The 18,408-nt window shown below is 54.1% G+C and overlaps 5 protein-coding genes across 5 annotated transcripts; 4 read left to right on the top strand and 1 right to left on the bottom strand.

Moving 5' to 3' along the window:
• Window positions 1-3,088: 3,088 nt before the first annotated feature.
• IUM83_10449 (phosphatidylinositol 3-phosphate 5-kinase) lies at window positions 3,089-5,402 on the top strand (the record flags this gene model as incomplete). The annotated part of the gene is made up of 2 exons (XM_067934957.1): window positions 3,089-5,329; window positions 5,397-5,402. The coding sequence occupies 2 exons, from the start codon at window positions 3,089-3,091 to the stop codon at window positions 5,400-5,402; spliced, it is 2,247 nt and encodes a 748-aa protein (XP_067781509.1).
• A 2,372-nt stretch (window positions 5,403-7,774) lies between these two features.
• IUM83_10448 (phosphatidylinositol 3-phosphate 5-kinase) lies at window positions 7,775-8,848 on the top strand (the record flags this gene model as incomplete). The annotated part of the gene is made up of 1 exon (XM_067934956.1): window positions 7,775-8,848. One exon carries the CDS (start codon window positions 7,775-7,777, stop codon window positions 8,846-8,848), a length of 1,074 nt encoding a protein of 357 aa, XP_067781510.1.
• Window positions 8,849-9,549: 701 nt separating this feature from the next.
• Window positions 9,550-12,907, top strand: IUM83_10447 (Phosphatidylinositol-3-phosphate5-kinase; the record flags this gene model as incomplete). Its single annotated transcript, XM_067934955.1, has 4 exons — window positions 9,550-9,886; window positions 9,950-10,037; window positions 10,101-10,797; window positions 12,827-12,907. The coding sequence occupies 4 exons, from the start codon at window positions 9,550-9,552 to the stop codon at window positions 12,905-12,907; spliced, it is 1,203 nt and encodes a 400-aa protein (XP_067781459.1).
• Window positions 12,908-13,188: 281 nt separating this feature from the next.
• On the bottom strand, window positions 13,189-14,853 carry IUM83_10446 (Flagella associated protein; the record flags this gene model as incomplete). The annotated part of the gene is made up of 1 exon (XM_067934954.1): window positions 13,189-14,853. One exon carries the CDS (start codon window positions 14,851-14,853, stop codon window positions 13,189-13,191), a length of 1,665 nt encoding a protein of 554 aa, XP_067781352.1.
• Window positions 14,854-15,032: 179 nt separating this feature from the next.
• IUM83_10445 (Trifunctional nucleotide phosphoesterase protein YfkN) lies at window positions 15,033-15,985 on the top strand (the record flags this gene model as incomplete). The annotated part of the gene is made up of 4 exons (XM_067934953.1): window positions 15,033-15,525; window positions 15,590-15,686; window positions 15,749-15,857; window positions 15,953-15,985. 4 exons carry the CDS (start codon window positions 15,033-15,035, stop codon window positions 15,983-15,985), a joined length of 732 nt encoding a protein of 243 aa, XP_067781514.1.
• Window positions 15,986-18,408: the final 2,423 nt, after the last annotated feature.

The raw sequence follows: 18,408 nt of genomic DNA, 5'->3' as shown, positions 1-18,408 counted from the left end.
GTGGTGGGCTTTAAGCGAGTCAAGCGGAAGCCACCCAGAATGGCCAGCCGTTGCGTATAGCTGGAGGTCACGGTTGGCGAGAATGGGGAAAGATCGCTTGAGTGCGTCGATGAGGTCCCCTACGTCCCCAGTGACTTCCACATCCACCGCGACCGGAGGCTTCCCCGCTCCCGTCACCAAACACTTCGGACTTAGCATTTGTTGTCGCTTTTTACCAACTCGACTCGGCCCGCTGATCCACTTTCTGACCTGACTCGGCTCATCATTTTGGGGAATCGATCCACATCGCACCTGCGACCGTGCGGAAAATGGTGTCTAACTTGGTTGCCCCAGTCGGGCCCAGCAGTGGGTACGTTGAAGGAGACACCACCAAGTTTGGCGGCTCTGTCGGGCGAGGTCTACTTCGAGGAAGCTGCGTTGGAAGGAAGAAGCTTCAACCAGGTAGTGCAGGGGGTAGCTCTTCTTTTGGTCTGCTTCAATGAGAGTGAAGCGAGTGGTTACCTCCAAAATGGGTCGTATACGGAACTGATCGGTTTTATGATCTGACGGATGTCACAGCGATGATCGGGTGTGGGATCGGGAAACTAGTGATGGAGAGGGACTCAGGGCAGGCAGTGCAGGGTGCTGAATCAGTCGGGAAATCGCGTCAAAGGGTTCACGTGACATGGAGGAAGGTGCTAGTGCGGTCGGGAAGGACGATGAGGTGGGGGCCGCGGTGGTGGATAGCGAGGGTGCCTCTCGAGCTGAAAACGTAGCAGAAGTACCTAAAGATGGCGACGGGCAAGCGACCCGGCCAACTGAACTCACCGGCAGCAGCGCCCCGAGACGTGCGGAGCATACGACGTGTTTCTTCAAGGGGTACAAGTACACTCGTGCGTGGGCTTCTTCGAGGAAGATAGTTTATCGGTGTTCTACGTATCGAGCGGGCTGCTGTGGCAAAATGAAGTTTACGATTGCATCAATGGGCTACTCGTGCGTCCGAACGCATACTTGCAGCGCGACAGTTGTAGCTAGCTCCGCCGCCAACGTAGAAGCTGAAATGAAGGCACAAACTGACCTATTAGCGATTTAGCATGCTGCATGGCCTGTGCGTAGAGTCTGGGAGGAGCTCCAGCGCCGCTTCTACTCAGCGGACAATCCTGATGTCGTGCGCGGCCTGTCCGAGCAGCAAGTGATACGGCACGTGCACCTTGCAAGAAACCAGCATTATTCGGGCAACGTACACGGCTCTATCGAGATCCCACCGCTTTCGCTAGCGCTCAACGAGGCAGTCACGTTTTTCCAATTTCACTGTATTACACCAAACCGTGACTACCTGACTAAGCCTACGCGTCTTCTGGGTTGGGCACACCCTGCCTTGGTGGCACTCTTACGCCACCATGGCACGACGCTATTCGTCGATGGGACGTTTCGTTGTGTCCCGAGTGGCTGCGCGCAATGCGTCGTGTTCATGGTACATGATCGCGCGTCTGGTGTGTTCGTACCTGTATTTACGTTCTGAGCACGTCCCGAACGGCCGATTGCTACTGGGATATGATACATTTCATCGTTCAAGCTACTGATCAGCAAATTGAACCAGCAGAAATTGTCTGCGACTTCGAGGTCGGCTTGATGTATTCGCTCCAAACACAGTTTCCTAACGCAATTGTGTTGGGGTGTCTGTTTCATATGAAGCAGGCACTCCGTCGCGCAATGAAGTGCTACGCTGTACCAGAGGATGAGTGCATCATTGCCATGACGCGTGGTGCGTTAGACACACTGACTGTGATTCAGCATGATCAAGTTGAACGGGACATTAAGTGGGTAAGGCGTGAGATCAAGCGGCGATGCACTATAGCTGGGGTGACCTATTCAGTAGGAAAATGGAGAGAGTTCTGGGGATATTTTGAGCGCACATGGCTTCAACAGTATTCCATTGAGGTCTGGAATGTGTTTGGGCTGGACAACGAACTGATCGCGAGGACTAACAATCCTCTCGAGTGGTTTAACCGCGAGTTAAACAGTAGGTTCCCAACGCCGCATCCGTCTATGGCGACATTCGTCACGGTGATTAAGACGATCTCGCACGAGTATGTGCGTCGTATTGCCAACGTTCCTCGTGGTCGTACCCGACGAGTTGCTCGCGAAGTAATCCAGCTTCCCGAAGCCATCGACATTCCTGCCGACATTGGGACCGACGAGGAGATGGCTGAGGAGGTGACTCCCTCTGACACCGCCACTGGTTCAGGCGCCAGTGTCACACTATAGGTATTGTTAGGTAGCTGCTAGCACATTCCTATAATGCAGAAACTTCTCTAATACACACTCGCTTCACCTTCAAATGGATCAGTTCACATGCCTGATCCGCATTCCTGATCGTGAACAAGATCAGGTCCGTATACGAACCAAAATAAATTCTTCCAAGCGAGTTGGTGCTCGCTCGGAAGGTGCACCCACCCTCCTCTTATCGCTAAAATATGCAAATATAAATGTCACCCTTCTTGACTTGCTGATAATACTCTTTCTCCCTGAACTTGGATCACCCATTCGGTAACAGCGCCCCCATAAATTTTGCCCCCCAACTTGCCCCACCCCCTATGTTGTGCCACCCGACCCAGCCCCTGTAAATTTATACTTTGGGGCTCGAAAAAAGTGGCCTGCTGCCCTGACACCAACTATGAACTGCTTGCCTGACCCCGGAGGCCGCAGCGGACCTGATTTTCTTCAGCCGGAGCCGACGATCAGCGCGACGAGGTCGTCGTTCACCTGCGGACACTTCGTCCATGATGCGGTACTTGGCCACAAATGCCAGCAGCTCCCACCTCCAGCACCACTAGCGCGCGCGGTAGCAGCGCTGATACAGGAAGATGAACACCCGTTGTAGAGTGCCCAACCGCTATTGCTGGCCTTGCGGGTGCGGGTCTCGTCAATCTTGGCGCCTGCGTTCGTCTGCATGTTGCAGATGATACGCTCAATTTTTAGAGGGCGCTATTTTTGCCGCCCATACAAACCCGCAGTCCCAAGCGAAATAGAGCGCGTGCCCTTTCTCACTCCGGCAACTGGGCAACTCCATTATCGCAAGGCAAGTCGCTTCCGCACTCCGCGGGCCATGTCGACGATCTGCGGCGCGTTCCGGCAGCTCACGAGCGCGTGCGTGGCGTCCGCGGACTCCCCGCCGGCGCGCAAGGCGTCCTCTTCCTCCCGGGAGCTGGCGCTGTTCTCGGGCCCGAGCGCGCCGCTGACGCTGGCCACGCGCGTGGCGCGCAACAGCCTGAGCGGCTACACGTCGCTGGACCATTTCACGCGCGCCGTGGAGCGCGTGACGGCGCTGCGCGTGCCCAGGCTGCACGCGGGCGAGCGTCTGGGCAGCATGTTCAGCTCGCTGGACGCGCGCCTGGGGCTGCAGCTCGTGGCGTCCGCGCGCCGCGACTTCCGCGTGTGCGTCAACTTCGTGCTGCCCGGCAGCGCCGCCGAGGCGCTGGGCGTCCGCCCGGCGGCGCTCGTGGTGGCCATCAACGGCCAGTGCGTGCGCGGCGCCAGCCTGCCGCGCGTGCAGGCCACGCTGCGCCGCGCGCTGCTCTCTAACGCCGCCGACGCCGCCGACGCCGCCGACGCCTTGGCGCTGGCCGTGCCCGAGCGCGGCGCCTTCGTGGAGCTCGCGCTGGCCCAGCGCGAGCACGAGATGCACGTGGACCGCAACCCGTTCGCGCTCACGCAGTTCCCGTCGCCGCAGGGCCAGCACCTGCCCGGCGTGACGCAGTTCCGCGACGCGCGCGCCGCGGACGAGCAGCAGCCGCTGCAGCTGCAAGTCCAGGAGCAGGCGTCCCCCGCGCGGCTCGGGCGCGAGCGCTCGCGGTCCTTCAAGCACTTCTGGATGTCGGACAGGTCCTGCAAGGCCTGCTACGACTGCGAGCAGCTCTTCACCTTCTTCCGGCGCAGACACCACTGCCGCTCGTGCGGCCAGATCTTCTGCGCCAACTGCTGCGCGCGGCTGCCGCAGTCCTTCGGGGGCGGCAAGGTGGACGAGTCCATCGCGCGCCTCCGCAAGCAGCTCGTGTGCCACACGTGCCACCGACAGCTGCGCGAAGGCCTGCAGATGGAGCTCACGGGCGCCAAGTTCGAGGACGACCCGCAGAAACCCGCCAGCTCGCCGCCCGCGCAGACGCTGCTGCTCATGCCGCAGCATATTGCTGAAGCCATGCAGCGCTCGACGTCGGACGCGCCCAATTACAAGCACCTGGACAAGTCGGAGCTCTTCGACAAAGACGAAATCACTGACGACATGCGCGTGACCGAGCAGCCCGAGAAGTCCCGCCCACCCGTGCTGTTTAGCATGTTCCCCAAGGTGCAAATTGTAGCGAGCGCGCAGCATTTAGCGCACCAACCCCATCTGCATGAACTCACCAAGGAGGTGAAGCAAAGTGGCCATGGAACTGCGCGCAGGCTAAGGACGTTCAGTGAGCCGCAGATCTTGTTCGAGAGGAAAGATGCACAGCATGTGTCACGGAAACTCAAGCGCTCGAACAGCCAGGCAGATATCGGAAACCCGAGCAATCATCGCTGGAGCGAGGCGGAGTTTAAACGTCTTGTCGCCGAGTCGAATGCTCAAGCTCGTCTTGCAGGCGCATTCCCTCCGACGTCTAATGCTTTGACGGCCCGCCCCAAGGCTTTGTCAGCGTCTTTTGATACCCCACGCTTTGGAAACGCTGTTCAGTGGACACCATTCGGCCCCGACAAACTATCAACGAAAGATATCGGTATTCTTGCGATGGTCGGACTCTCTAAGGATGCACACGACGAATCGGAAGACCCCGAACGATCGCTTAGGAGGGATGCCGCCGTGGAGCAAATGTCGAAGGATGCTCGTGATCGTATTGAAGAGCGAATCTTTCACTTGCTCGACAGCTCCCCGGCAGTATCGCAGCTCATTATGGTTGAGCAACATCGGTGGATGCAGATTATCAACCTGTTTGTTCACCGAGCTGCACTCACCGTCTCGTGCGAACCTGACCAAGGTGACTTGCTGGATATTATGCAATATGTCCGCATCCAGTGTTTGGATGGTGGTCGTGTGCAAGACAGTTTCTTCATCGACGGTGTCCTTATCCACAAAAGTTTGGCTCGCAAGGGTATGAGAAGCGACATTTTAAATCCGCGCATTTTACTGATTGCCTCAGCCTTAGACTATCAACGCAAGAAAGAAACCATCTCGTCGTTGGAGAGCGTAGCAGGCCAAGAAGTGGAGTACATGCATATCGTGACGGAGAAGATCATGACGCTGAATCCAGATATCGTGTTGTTCGAGGGGCATGTTCACCGCGTTGCTGAGGAACTGCTCTTCAAAGGAAACGTTGCAGTTGTAAAAAACGTTCGACTAATTGATTTGCAGCGGATTGCTCGCTGTACGGGGGCGTCAGTGCTGACGTCATACGATCACATTGACAAAATGTCGGATGTTGGAGTCATTGGTACGTGCAAGCGCTTGTACGTATTGCTGAGCGACCAAGAACCGAAGAGCGCGAAGAAAATTGCGTTTAAAGCAAATGCCGAAGGGGTATTCGTAGCCGAAGAAGCCTCTGGTATTCCTCGACACCGCAAAAAGCGCACCCAGCGCCAGAATATCGTGTTCGAAGGAGGCATTACGTCAAAGGGGTGCACTTTGTGCCTACGCGGAGGAACGCATGATGTTTTTACGGAGATCACGAATGTGCTCACTACAATTATTCGTGCAGCGTACAATATGAGGCTCCAGCGGTCTGTGCTGGCAGCTTATGGATACATAGCTCCAAGCCAAAACCATGAACGTTCTGTCGCAGAGGAGTGGTTTGCTAAATCGTCGACCTCCTTGTACATTTCGCTCAAGTCAAATTCACTTTCGATGCGCGCGGCTCTGAAAGAAACTCAGGCGATGTGCAAATGGTGCAAGGCGCACACACGCTTCAATAACATTAGTTCGTTGCGGGTGGTTAGTGGAGCTGATGACGATGATAGCTCCTCATACGCAAGCGCATCCATGATTGAGTCGGGGCATCCGAATTGGTGTACATGTGGAGCGAAATCATCCAACTCGTTGAGAGACCGAATCCTGTTTTCTACTTGTTGGAGCACATTAGAGGGGAAAACAGCATCGAAAGCGGATATGATGTGCATCGACTTCTACAGCTCGAATGACATGTCGGTGGGCCAATTCCTGGAGAACTTTTGCTTTGCGAGTAGTAAAGCCGAATTCAAGCGCGCATTCTCGATGTCGAAGCTATCGTTTTCCCATGACACTGGCCGCGTCATTGTGCGAGTCAAGGATTTGAATGACTTCAAGGACACGAGTGATCAGCTTCCCCCGGCAGAGTTTCTCCGGGAGTTCAGCTATCGTGCTGTCTTGCAGCAGATTCGATCCGATGAAGTGATAATGTGGTCACGCAACATGAGTGGTGGGAACGTCTCGGCACTTTTGTCCTCGGAGTATTCGGTGGTTCCAAACGACTTGTGGAACTATTCATTTGGGAAATTCCTAGAGGACATGTTCTACGGAAAGGCGATGGATATCGACTGTGTGCGCTTCCCCCACTTAGCTGGCGTCAGCGGATCGCGAGATGCTTCGTTGGTGCACTACTTTTCTCGCCGTGGACGAGTAGTAAGTGTACACATCGAGCCCCTTGAACCTGTTCTTCACGTAGCACTACAGCCGGCACTGTGGCAGGATCATATTGACCACCAGGCTCAACTCGACGCCATCCATGATTTGTGCGATCTTGTTCGCGAAGTTTACGGAGTGACAACCTCTAAAGTTGCTGAGTCGATGGCAGATCTAGTCACTCCGCTACACGCCAAACAAAACTTGAAAATCCTGAGGAATGAGGTTCAGCAATGGTATTCCTGCTTCGGCGCAAAAATTGAGTCAAACCCTCCGCAGGATGTGTTCGCGTACAACGCGCACTTTCGTGAGATTTACGAGTATGCGGTTGGTTGGAGTTTACGTATCACACGAGCTGTGCAAGCTACGGTAAAACCAACTATGGCGAGCCTCGTAAACAGTCCGAAGAGTGCTCTACCCAAGGCCTGGTTTGACCAACTTGCACAACAAGCGGAGTCCAGCGACCGCTACAGCGAGCCGTCCACCCCCAGTGTGCTTGGAACTACTCCAGTAAGCATCAATTTTCAAGAGCCCGGGAACTTGGCTCACCTCGCGAGTTTTGCGCGTAGCTTGGCTGCTGCCAACAAGGACTCGCCGGCAGCAGGGGGAATGGCTAATGTTGTCAATGAAGTCACCAATACTTTGCGACAGAATGGAACGACGAGCTCTCGCCAATCGGAGCCATGGGATACAGATGAAAGCTACGATCGTTACGATGAATCTAGCCATTCATTCCCGGCCGACTACATGGCAGAAACAGAGCCGTTCCCGCTAGGGCCCCCAGTGTTTGGTCAAGCAGTGTCTACCATGGGAGTTCCAGGTCATGTTTCCTCCACAATGGGGGCGCTTGGGTCCAAAAACGCACTCGAAAACTTCCGGTTGACGCAGCAAGCGAAGAAGCCTGACGGATTGGGATATCTAGCACTCCCTAAACGCCTTCTTGAGTGGCACCCTAGTCTACCGTTGGGGGCAAACAAGGCTGCTGTCCTCGTGAATGCGAAACAGCCCACTTCGGTGGTAGCATACTCACTGTTCTCGAAGGAGTACAGTCAGTGCATCAACGAAAATATGCGGAAGGAGGCCACCCGATACGCTCTCGAGGCAAAATCCACTGAAAGCGGCTTTCAGCCGACCGATTGCGGCCAGTCCGAGGAAACTGGCAGCATGCTACGCATTTTGCGCTCCACCACGCGAAACAACGTGGATCACAGCTTCGTCGACGAGAACCAATTCCAGTCGGCCATGCGCTTCAGCTGCAAATCGTACTACGCAATGCAGTTCCACGCGCTCCGGAAACTATACTACGGCGGTGACCGAAACTACGTGGAATCGCTTTGCAACTGCCAGCAGTGGAATGCAGCCGGTGGTAAGTCTGGTGCTGGCTTCCTAAAAACGCGCGACGAGCGCTTCATTGCCAAGGCCATTCCGGAGATTGAGCTGCAGATGTTCCTGAGTATGGCAAACGAATACTTCTGCTACATGGCGAAGACTTTCGAAAATGATTTGTCTTCCATGCTGTCGAAAGTGCTCGGCATTTACAAGGTATCAATCTCGAACTCAACCCAGAGCGGCGACAATGACCAAAACGTACGCATGTGCGTGATCGTGATGGAGAATTTGATGTACGGGCGCGAAGTAGACTTTTCCTTCGATCTGAAAGGAAAAATGGAAGGACGCTACAAGGAAGACCGCAACGGAGACAGCCGCAGTGTTTTGTGGGATCGCAATTTCGTGGAGCTAGCGGGCGGCATTCCTTTACCTCTGCAGGAATCAGCGTTGTCTCTACTATTATCGGCCATCATGAACGACACAACTTTCTTGGCGTCTGTCCAAGCAACTGACTACTCGATGTTGGTGGGCTACGACGTGAACAAGCAGGAGCTCGTGGCGTGCATCATCGATTACATCCACAAATACGACTTCATGAAGATGATGGAGCACGCTGGCAAGAGATTGATCCAGGAGGAAGGCGAGATCACCGTGCTCAACCCGAAGCACTACCGCAAACGCTTTTGCCTGGCCATGAACAAGTACTTCGTAACAATCCCGTCACGCTACACCAAGGTGACCACATTTGTGCGGAACACGGCGTCTACCACGACAGTCGGCAGCACCACTACAATTAACCAAGAAGAAGACAGGGACTATGCGCAGCCGCCCTACAGCACAAGCACGACTGCCAGCAGCGTGAGCACGATCGCAAGCTCTTTCGTGGGTACGCATCGTCGCCAGGCATAAGGTGGCACCACGACAACAAGGATGATACTTCGAAGTAGTAATTTACTGTACAATACGAAACCCAATCGAGAGAGGTGACCAACTGGGAACGCACCATACGAATAGAACGCCGCCGACGGAGTAGAATTTCACCCCCAGGTAAAAATGAAATGCAGTTTCGCACCTCTAGCATTCGTGTGTTGTGTCTCTTCATAGGAAACGACAAGCCCAATCTAATGGCGTAGTGAGGGACAATGGAGACAATCGTGCTGCTGGAGGCGGTACTCCGCGACTACTGTCCCAGTCCAGCAGTGATGAATCCGTTCAAGCCCAAGGAAAAACGATGGTTGTCTGCTCTTCGCCCCGTGAAAGCTGCTCCACCACGCGAAGTCGTCGGCAAAGTTCAAGTGAGACCAAGTGCATTGCAGTGTGGTAAACTGTCCGTAGATTGCTGGCTAACAATTTCACCGTGCTTTGTGTTCTAGCTTATTCAACGGAAGAGCCCCACATCAACAGGCGAAACAAAATCGATGCACTCGACGTATTGGCTGAACTTTGAGGACGTAAGTATCCGAAATGATCGCGATCTACCGCTTTACGTGCTTCTTTCGCGTGCGAATGATACTATCCTAGACGATGATCGCATCGTACAAAAGATGGAGAGTAGCGCGCGACCTGTATTGCTCGATTGTGGTCCTGAAGGTCAGTGGAAAGGTTCGCATATGCCCCGCGTTTTCGAACAAGAATTGCTTGTCTTTGATCCGATGGTATTCGCTAGTGTGGCTATTGGAAAGCCTGCGGCTGCAAAGCCTCCGACGGCGCAGGTGCTTGTGTTCGCGTACGGAGCCTTTGAGACGTATGTTCCTCCGACGAAATCTCCAGAGCAGATAGCACTTGAGATGGAAGCACTTTCCAATCGATTCCTGCAGACTGTTATGGAGGTGGAACAAGACGAACTGCAAGGGGAAAACGACTTATCGCTAGACGTTCTGCAGCGCAATGCACGACAACTTTTCCGCATGTTTGATCAAGACAAGTCTGACTCAATCGACTTTGAAGGTATTTATCGAAATTGTTGACACACACGAAAGTCGTCTTACTTGAACGCTGTTCAAACTATAGAGTACAAGCAAATGCTGGCTTACATGAAGGTCAACCTGTTGGAGTCCAAAGCTAAACGCTTCTTTCAGCTGGTGGACGATCAGAACAAGTGCGTGGTCACGCAGAATGTGTTTGCTTGCAGTAACTAACCTCTTTGTGGGTGCTTTCGCAGAGGCTACATCGATGAGCGAGAGTTTGTCATTGCAATGTACGTCACCAACTACTTGCGTGCTCATCAGAACAAGCAGAAGCGAATGGAAGGGAGAGGTACTAATCCAGGGCAAAATTTATCACCGACCGACGTATTTCATCAATTGGACGGTGACCGAGACGAGCTCCTGAACACGTTTGAGTACGAGAAAGCATTGGAGCTACTTGGTGTACCTCTCATTTCTAAACGAGATCGAAAAAAAGCGCACAGCAAACTACCAAAATCATCAGTGATTTCGCTGGAGGAGTTTAAACGCGCATGGGTGGAGTTGGTTGATGTCCGGCTGGAGTTGGAGAAGCGCAACGTTGACGGTTTTAATGGAATAGTTGGTCAAAGGAGAAGCAATAGGCTCGTGGAACAAATGCGATCTGCACTGCTGGCTGAAATACATCGAGAAGAACAGGAGGAACTGAACGCTGCTCTGAAAGCAAAAGAGGAAGTTGTCTGCCTAGAGAAGGAGCGTCGAGCTATTGAGCAGGAGGAGTCAAGGCGATTGTTTCAGCAACAACGTCACGCCGCCACATCAACGCGAACGAAGGAGGCGCTCCGTGAACGACAGGACAAGATCAATCGAAAGAAAGAGCGCATGATCAAAGATCGCCAAGCTCGCGAAGAGCGTCGATTACTGGACCGTGCTGAAAGTGAGGCTGAAAAACGCGTAATTCATGAACGTGAGGTCGTTCAAGAGTTGATGATGTCGAAAATGGAGCGCATCATTCGTCGTAAAGCGCGTTGTGGTGACGACGTTGTGGACTTACATGATCGAGGGCTAAAAGAATTTCCTTATGACTTGTATCACGGCCGAGATGCTCTTGCCTCCCTGTCAAGTTTGCTGATCTTAGATATATCTTGCAACCAACTTGAGGCTCTTCCAGGTGGCATCTTCATGCATTTATTCTCGCTGCAATCTCTGAATATCAGCGAAAACAAATTGGAACTAATCCCGGAAGAAATTGGTGAAGCTCGCGATCTACAGCTGCTCGATGCTCGCAGTAACAGATTGACTGCCACACCAACAGGTCTAACAAATCTTCACCAGTTACGCGTTCTTCACCTAGCTTACAATTGCTTGATGAGATTTGGCGACAATTGCGATGGTCTCCGCTCGCTTGAAGAGCTGAATCTAGCTAACAACGCGCTAGAAGTTCTAGCTGATGGAATTGGAGAGTCGTTAGAGAAACTTGCGCGGCTGAATCTCCGTGGAAATCCATCCCTCAAGCGTCTACCAAACAGCTTACAGCAGCTACACAACCTGAGCATATGGGACCTCAGTGCTTGTGACCAAAAGCGGTTGGGCAAGGATGTTTTCGGTGTGCAACTTCAGAATCTACGCAGCCTCAACTTGTCGTTCAATGCTCTCTCTACTTTACCTGACGGTGTTGGAGCGATTGCCAATCTTCAAGAGTTAAATTTCAAGTCCAATGCACTTGGGTCGCTTCCCGCCGCGGTAGGGAATCTCTCCGAGCTTGTGGAGTTGAACGGTGAAAATAACGTGCTCCAATGGCTTCCGTCAGGGTGCGGAGAAAATTGGGGATCGCTGGAGGCGCTGCGGTTGTCACACAATCGACTTACTACCTTACCTGTTACACTTGGGCTATTGCGTTCTTTGCGTACGCTACATCTCTCGAACAACCGCATCACCGCTCTACCTCTGGAGCTTGGTGCTTTGATTAATCTTCGCGAGCTGGATGTGTCATGGAATCAGTTTACGAGCATTCCCGATGAACTCGGATGTCTGGAGTCCCTAACGAAGATTGATGTATCGCACAACAAACTCGCGCAATTCCCTAAAACAATCGCAATGCTAACACGTTTAAGTCACCTGCGTTGCTCTCATAACGCTTTAGTAACCCCATTAGACACGGGGCTTGGTACGCTGAAGTCTCTCCGCTACGTTGATTTGGCTGAGAATCAACTCACAGAGCTTGAGCCGTGTCTCTACGAGCTACCAGAACTCGAGGTACTGAATCTGTATGGTAACAAGATAACCATGCTGCCAGGTGAAATGGCGCAGTATTGTACCGCTCTTCGAAAGCTGGATTTGTACAACAACCGACTACGTGCACTTCCCTTGGAGCTGGCTGACGGACTCCTTTCACAGCTTGATGTGCTGGTTATTGGTCGCAATCCTCTGACTCTTCTCCCTGAAAAGATGAGCAGTACGTGGAAATTGAAAGATCAGTACGAAACGAGCTTTACCAACGGATACACACCGGCTGAGACTAAGGCGTGGATCGTTGATCGGAAGGCCTGCTATCCAGTATTTGTACGAGTATGGGATGAACTTACGAGCAATCGGCTAGCATCTCATACATTGCCGCTGATCAATGAATATCCTGAGGTTACCAGAGAAGTTGCCAATGTACAAATAACAAGTGATGAATTTTGTAGACGCGTAGAGGCTGCGATGAGGAGCACCACCGGTGGTGACAACGGGGAAAAAGGAGTGTGGCAGCAACGATACCAGCGACTTGCTCGCCATTACTTCTACGAGTTCAAGCACGTCGGCCATTCAATTGTGTTTAATGCATCGACTCAACGTCAAGTTGGAAAAATGAATTATGATGTTGAGACGCGTTTGCAGCGGCAACGTTTGGAGCGCGCTGAGTCTGCTATCCAGAAGTGCAATGATTTCAGAGCGCAGTTAGCAGCTGTCTACCGTGCAGATGGTGATGTGTTGGTACCAGCTTCCGATCAAGCTCATGAACGGCGGGATCAACACGAAAAGCAGCTACTTGCACGTGCTCGACGTGACGCGCAGGCAATAAACGCGGGTGTCAAGGACCAAGTTGAAGCCGCTCAACGGAGACACGAGGAAGTTAAACGGCTTCAACGCACCAGGTTTGCCGATGAAATGAAGCGCCTAGCTCGCGAACGTTTACAAATAAAACAGGAACGGAGGTCGCTAGCCAAGAATGGTAGGAAGATCGCAGTGGCTTTAGACGAGGAAGGCAGGGAAGGTGATACCCCCGAACGTGAACAGTGAGGCTGTGCACACTTGCATGGAAAAATGGAGATAGATGAAAGCCAGGAGTAGACACACCTACTCTTACACATCCTCTGCTGCCGCTGCTGCCTCTGCTGCGGCCGCCGCAGCTTCATCCTCGAGCTGTTGGGCTTGCTCCGCCATAGCAGTGAGATTTTCAGAACGGGCAATTACGGCGAGTGCCCAGACGTAAAAGCACGATGCGACTGGGCTTGCCGAATCGACATCAGCTTTGGCGATGTCACCTAGCGTTAACTTGGCCTTGGAAATTGCTGCTAGGGTCGCTGGCAGAGCATTCCGAATCGAGCGAAGTCCTTTGGCGCTAGTACTATCGGCTTCCGCCAAAGATGACATCGTTGTCAGTGAGGACTCAAACGCGTTCAAGCATGCTGTTAACATCGCTTCTCCCAGAAGAGACGAGATCTTGTCCCAACTGGGCTGACCCGTAGCAGGATTGTAGAGTTCGCGTCGAGCGTATCCGAGAAGTTCTAACGCCGCCGCAAAGGTGGACAGGACCACCGGTTTGAATGGAACCACACGGGTGGATGCGATCGACAGGGTTGGGATGTGCGACACCAGAAGTGTCGTGAGGAAGGATAGACGAAGCTCGGCCTCTTTTGTAGCTCGTTGCTGTAGGGCAGCTTCGCTGAGCTCTTCGCCTTCTGCTGGCGCTGGAAACTGAGCAGCTAAATTCTCCTCCTGGACAGCCACTTGTGCAGCAAATGCCACAAGAAATTCGCGCAACAGAGGTTCGTCATTGGAGACTTGTTGCTCGTGATCCTTCATGTACAGCGCGCGTTCTTTCTCTTCAAGCGTGGTGAGGAAAATCTCAGTGGCGTGGCGGAAGCGGTCGACCTCCTTCCTGGTGAACGCTCGCGCCTGGCCCATGGTATCAACCGAGAAAACAAGCCACTGTTCCAGGACATTCGGCTCCTCGGGGTTGCTCTCATTAAGCACGTCGGCGTGCAGATAGCTCTTGTACTGTCCTGCTCGCGTCAGAAGAGCTCCTAGCTTGGGCACACCGAAGAACTTGACCCGCGGTTCTCGAAGCACATTCTCCACGTGCACGAACTTGAGCGGGGCAGCTGGGAGTGGATTGCCCTCTGCATCGAGAGCAGGGCCGCCATCGTCACCGACAGGTGCAATCTCCTTAAACACGTCGAATGTAATTCCAATTCCACGTCGTACGCCCTCTTCATCTCCATCATCTACTGGCTGAGCCACGAACTTGTCAACTACCGCCGAGTCCGGGTGCTTGGAGCTCGCAATAAAGTGGACGACGTTGTTGCCGTGCGGGTCGACACATTTGCGCCCAATGTACGCTTCTTCGGCGTTGAGCGTCGAGCACACCCACTCAAGGAACCGCTGCAAGACGAGCGCCACGCTGGGCAGGCTGTGCAGCTGGTCGTGCACTTGCCTTTCCTCCTCCAGCAGCGCTTCCCAGGCAGTTTCTTGCATTTGCTGGTCGTTGGTCCCGTCCACCGCTCCGACCAAGTGCTGTCGAGCGATTGATAGAGGAGTGGAGAGTCCAGACCGCTGCTGTTGCTCCTTCCGCTTCTGGAGCTGCTGCTCCGCCTCGACGTTGGCGACGTGTTTGAGCAGGTAGTTGCCCAGGAAGTCCACGGGGTCTTCCGGCTGCAGAATCGCCAGCTGCGCCATCGCCTCCGTGAGCGGCGCGCCCACCGTCTGCCGCAAGTACTCGTGGTCCAGCTCGAAGTTGTTCGCCATTTCACTCACTTGGTGCTGGAAGATCGGGGAATGACACCGACATGGCTACATGCAAGTTGAAGCGACGCGTCCCTTCAAGATAGCCGTGCGAACTTAACGATGTTTCTAAGTTAAGTACGTATTGATGTGGACCACTTTTCCCGCCAATTTGAACCCGCATTTTTCGAATTGCGAGCAATATGGCGGAGGACCCTCTGATCGTGCCCTTCGCCGAGCTGTGCGGCGCGCTGCGAGGGCTGCAGGAGCAGGTGGAGCAGCTGGCGCGCGTGCACGAGGCCGTGGACGACTTCAACTCGGCGTTCGGCGCCTTCCAGGGCGCCATGGCGCTGCACGCGTCGTGCCTCACGTACCCTAAGACGCCCAGGCCGCCGGCGCGCAAGTCGCTGCCCAAGAAAGACAAGCAGGTGTCCCCAGGCTCGGGCATCCCACGGCCCAGCAGCGCGCACGTGTCGCCCAGCGGCAACGGCGTGCAGACGACGGGGCCCAGGAACCCCAAGGGAGCGGAGGCGGCGAACGGGGACAGCCAGCAGCCGAAGAAACGCGCGCCTCCTGTGGGCGGCATGAAGAGGCACGGGAAGGTGGAGCCGCCGCACGGGGGCAACCACAGGATCAAGAGACGGAAGACGCAGCCGCCCAAGGCCAAGGCGCAGCCGGCGTGGACGTGGGAACGCCGTACGTTGAGTAAAGAAGTCTTTTAGGTGGGTGTGGAGGGTTAATCGTGGTTTTGTTGCTGTAGATGTTCGGGAGAAGATCCCGCGCAAGTACCAGAGCCCGGCGGAGCTCAAGAAGCTCGAGAACATCGTGCTGTACCTCAAGAACCGCCACTGCGCGATGTATGTGCCTACTACGGTAGTTGGTGGTGTTCTCGGTGCTAACGTGTTGTTGCTCTGTGCAGTTCTATCACGGATCTGGTCCAGCACAGTGGGTTGCCCGTGATACGCTGCAAGGAGATTCTGCAGACGCTCATGAAGCTCGACATCATCGAACGCAAGCGCGAAAAATCGGTAACCTTCCTGCGGCTGGAGTGCTGGAATGCTTTGCCGATCTGCAAATTACATCATGACTCACCCCTTGCTTTCTTTTCGTCTTGTACATCCAGGGTTTCGTCTATAGTTTCGGCAGTTCGAACTAAGGCGAGCAGCACAACCTTTGGTGAGCTGCTGCTGGCTGGTGGGGTCTTCTTCGCCCAACATTTTCCCATGCCGTATTTATCCAATTGATGCGTTACCTTCAGTCGATCACGTCCATCGCCTCACTTCAATTCCGAGTCGTCTTTCGTCTCCCACCGCTCGTTAATGCTCTCCTCCAGCGCCATATCATCGCGCGAAAATCGTGGCGGTCGAGCCAGCGCGAGAGGTGATTTCTTTGGAATCCCTACTCCAGCGCTCCCACCGTCTCGCACAACGTCTGCGAAGCTCAGTGACAAGCTCATCGACCGTTCACTGTTCTTTCGGCTCAGCACCTTAGCCGTTCTGTGGCCGTGAATCTGCTTGAGAGACGATTGACGCTGCGGCTGGTTACCGCGTTCCATGGAGCTCTGACGTAGCAGACGCGCTTGCACGTCGACATGGTTGCCACCATCGTGGGGCTGTGGAGCAAGCTGTGGACTGCCTAGATGCCTTTTTCGTGTGCGATCGTGGTGGCTAGCTGTTGAAGTTGCTGAGCGTGTTGTCAGCTTTTCACTCTCGCTTTCACTATGACGCCGTGAGCCTGGGTCATTGCGGTACGCGCTCACAGCATGTGACTGCGGGATTCCAACATGATGGTAAGGCTGTCGCGGTGGCTGGTGGTGGTGATGGTGATGATACGCATACTGTTGCTGCTGCTGCTGGTTATAAGGGTGGAATGCGTACGGGTGTTCGATAACGCCAACATACGCCCCGGCCGCTGCAGAAGTGGCAGCGTCAGACTTCCCGTTAGCTGGAGCACCAGACCCTAAGATGGAGCGCAGAGTATTGTCCGGGTGGAGTCCTACACCAGCCACTAGTCCCATTCGATTCTCTGCAAACACCGCCGGATCCCGTGATGCAGCAAGCAAAGCAATATGTGCCGCTGAAAACGCACGTCGAATCTGCATGATGCGGAAACAATTTCTCCCCACGTTGTTGCTTGGGCATAATGGGTCTTCGATAAACACCGGGTCAAACTTGTGCGGATCGTACGTTTGCTGCTGTAGCTGCTGATAGTCCAGCAAACCCGTCGCAGCGCCCATTCCGTCCAATGCTCGAGATGCCGGCAAGTCTAATGACGAGCGGTAACCGTACCGCCGTAAACCTTGAGCAGAAGCAGCCTCAGCATTCGGTGATAACTGCCCGTGTGGTTGTATAGGTACTTGCCAATGTTGAGCGTACCCATACTGGCTTGTGCGGTCGTCCACTGCAGCGTCATCCGCTGCGTACTGCTGTTGATACTGATGCGGTACTTGATGCGGGTCACCCATACCGGCCATGAAGGTGCTTTCACGATTAAGAAAGCAGCGCGAAGCCACGCTGATGCCAGTGGTGCGAGGATCGAACCGATTACCATAGAAATCCAAAAATCCCATAAGCATCAGACCGAAATCAGCCACACCTGCTTGCACCGTTGACAAACTGTGCTGAACCGCACGAGAAGCATTCGCAAAGCCATTAGGCATCGTGTCGCTATGCTCCTGGAGATAACGAGCCACCAGTAGTAGCAATGCATAGGATGAGAGCCCGCCAGAGTAAGCAACAGCTAAACCGCGCTCAATAGCGAAGCTTTTCAAAACGAGCATCATCGGTGCTAGGGGCGGGAACTCGTGAAGTAGTGAGAGCACAACGTCGTTGGTAGCCAAACCATTGTGGCCCGGACCTTCAAACGATATATCGAGCCTCACGTTGTATGGTGGAGCTGTGAGCAGAGTGATGATCGGGACAGCAGCATGCGGTAGTGTTTTGACGGAATCACGCACTACCCAGGGCTCTTGTTTTAACTTGCGCGCAAGATTCTGCTGCCATGTCTCCTTGATGGCATTTCGCCCTTCCAACACTCCAGCAGCATCAGCTGGTGCATCACGACGAACCTTTGGCAGGCAGATAACGAGGTCGACATCGCTTGATGGGAGCACCAGCCGTGATACATGTGACCCGTAAGGCCGCACCTGCGCACGCGGCCACAGGGATTGTACTGTTGCAGTGCACAACCGTTGTGCAGCAAGCTGAGCAGGAAGGCGAGCGTCACTGTCTGCCTGTAGCTGCGCGGCGAACTCACACAGATCCCAGTGCAGTTTACTCCTTGGAGGAAGAACCGACAGCGGAACTGACACGAATGGGCCCATTACGGAGTTCGTAGTAGCGTACGTTTCTGGAAGAGGAGGCGCAGCGGTAGGCGGGCTATCAACTTGCTGATCCAAAGACGACGGAACTGGTGAAAACGGAGCCGGGGAAGATGCACAGGAGCTTGCATTACCCAGCGACGAATCATCCAATCCGCCTGTATTGGCTGAACCGGAGGTTTGCTGGAGTTGCAACTCCTGCAGATCATTTTCGACGTTGTGTAGCTGGACTGTCAAGGTTGACACGGTTTGTTTTAGCG

This window comes from Phytophthora cinnamomi, assembly GCF_018691715.1.
Source record: "Phytophthora cinnamomi strain GKB4 chromosome Unknown Contig117, whole genome shotgun sequence".
Taxonomy (NCBI): domain Eukaryota; phylum Oomycota; class Peronosporomycetes; order Peronosporales; family Peronosporaceae; genus Phytophthora; species Phytophthora cinnamomi.
The sequence above is the reverse complement of the archived record's forward strand: the minus strand, read 5'-3'. Positions and strand labels throughout refer to the sequence as shown.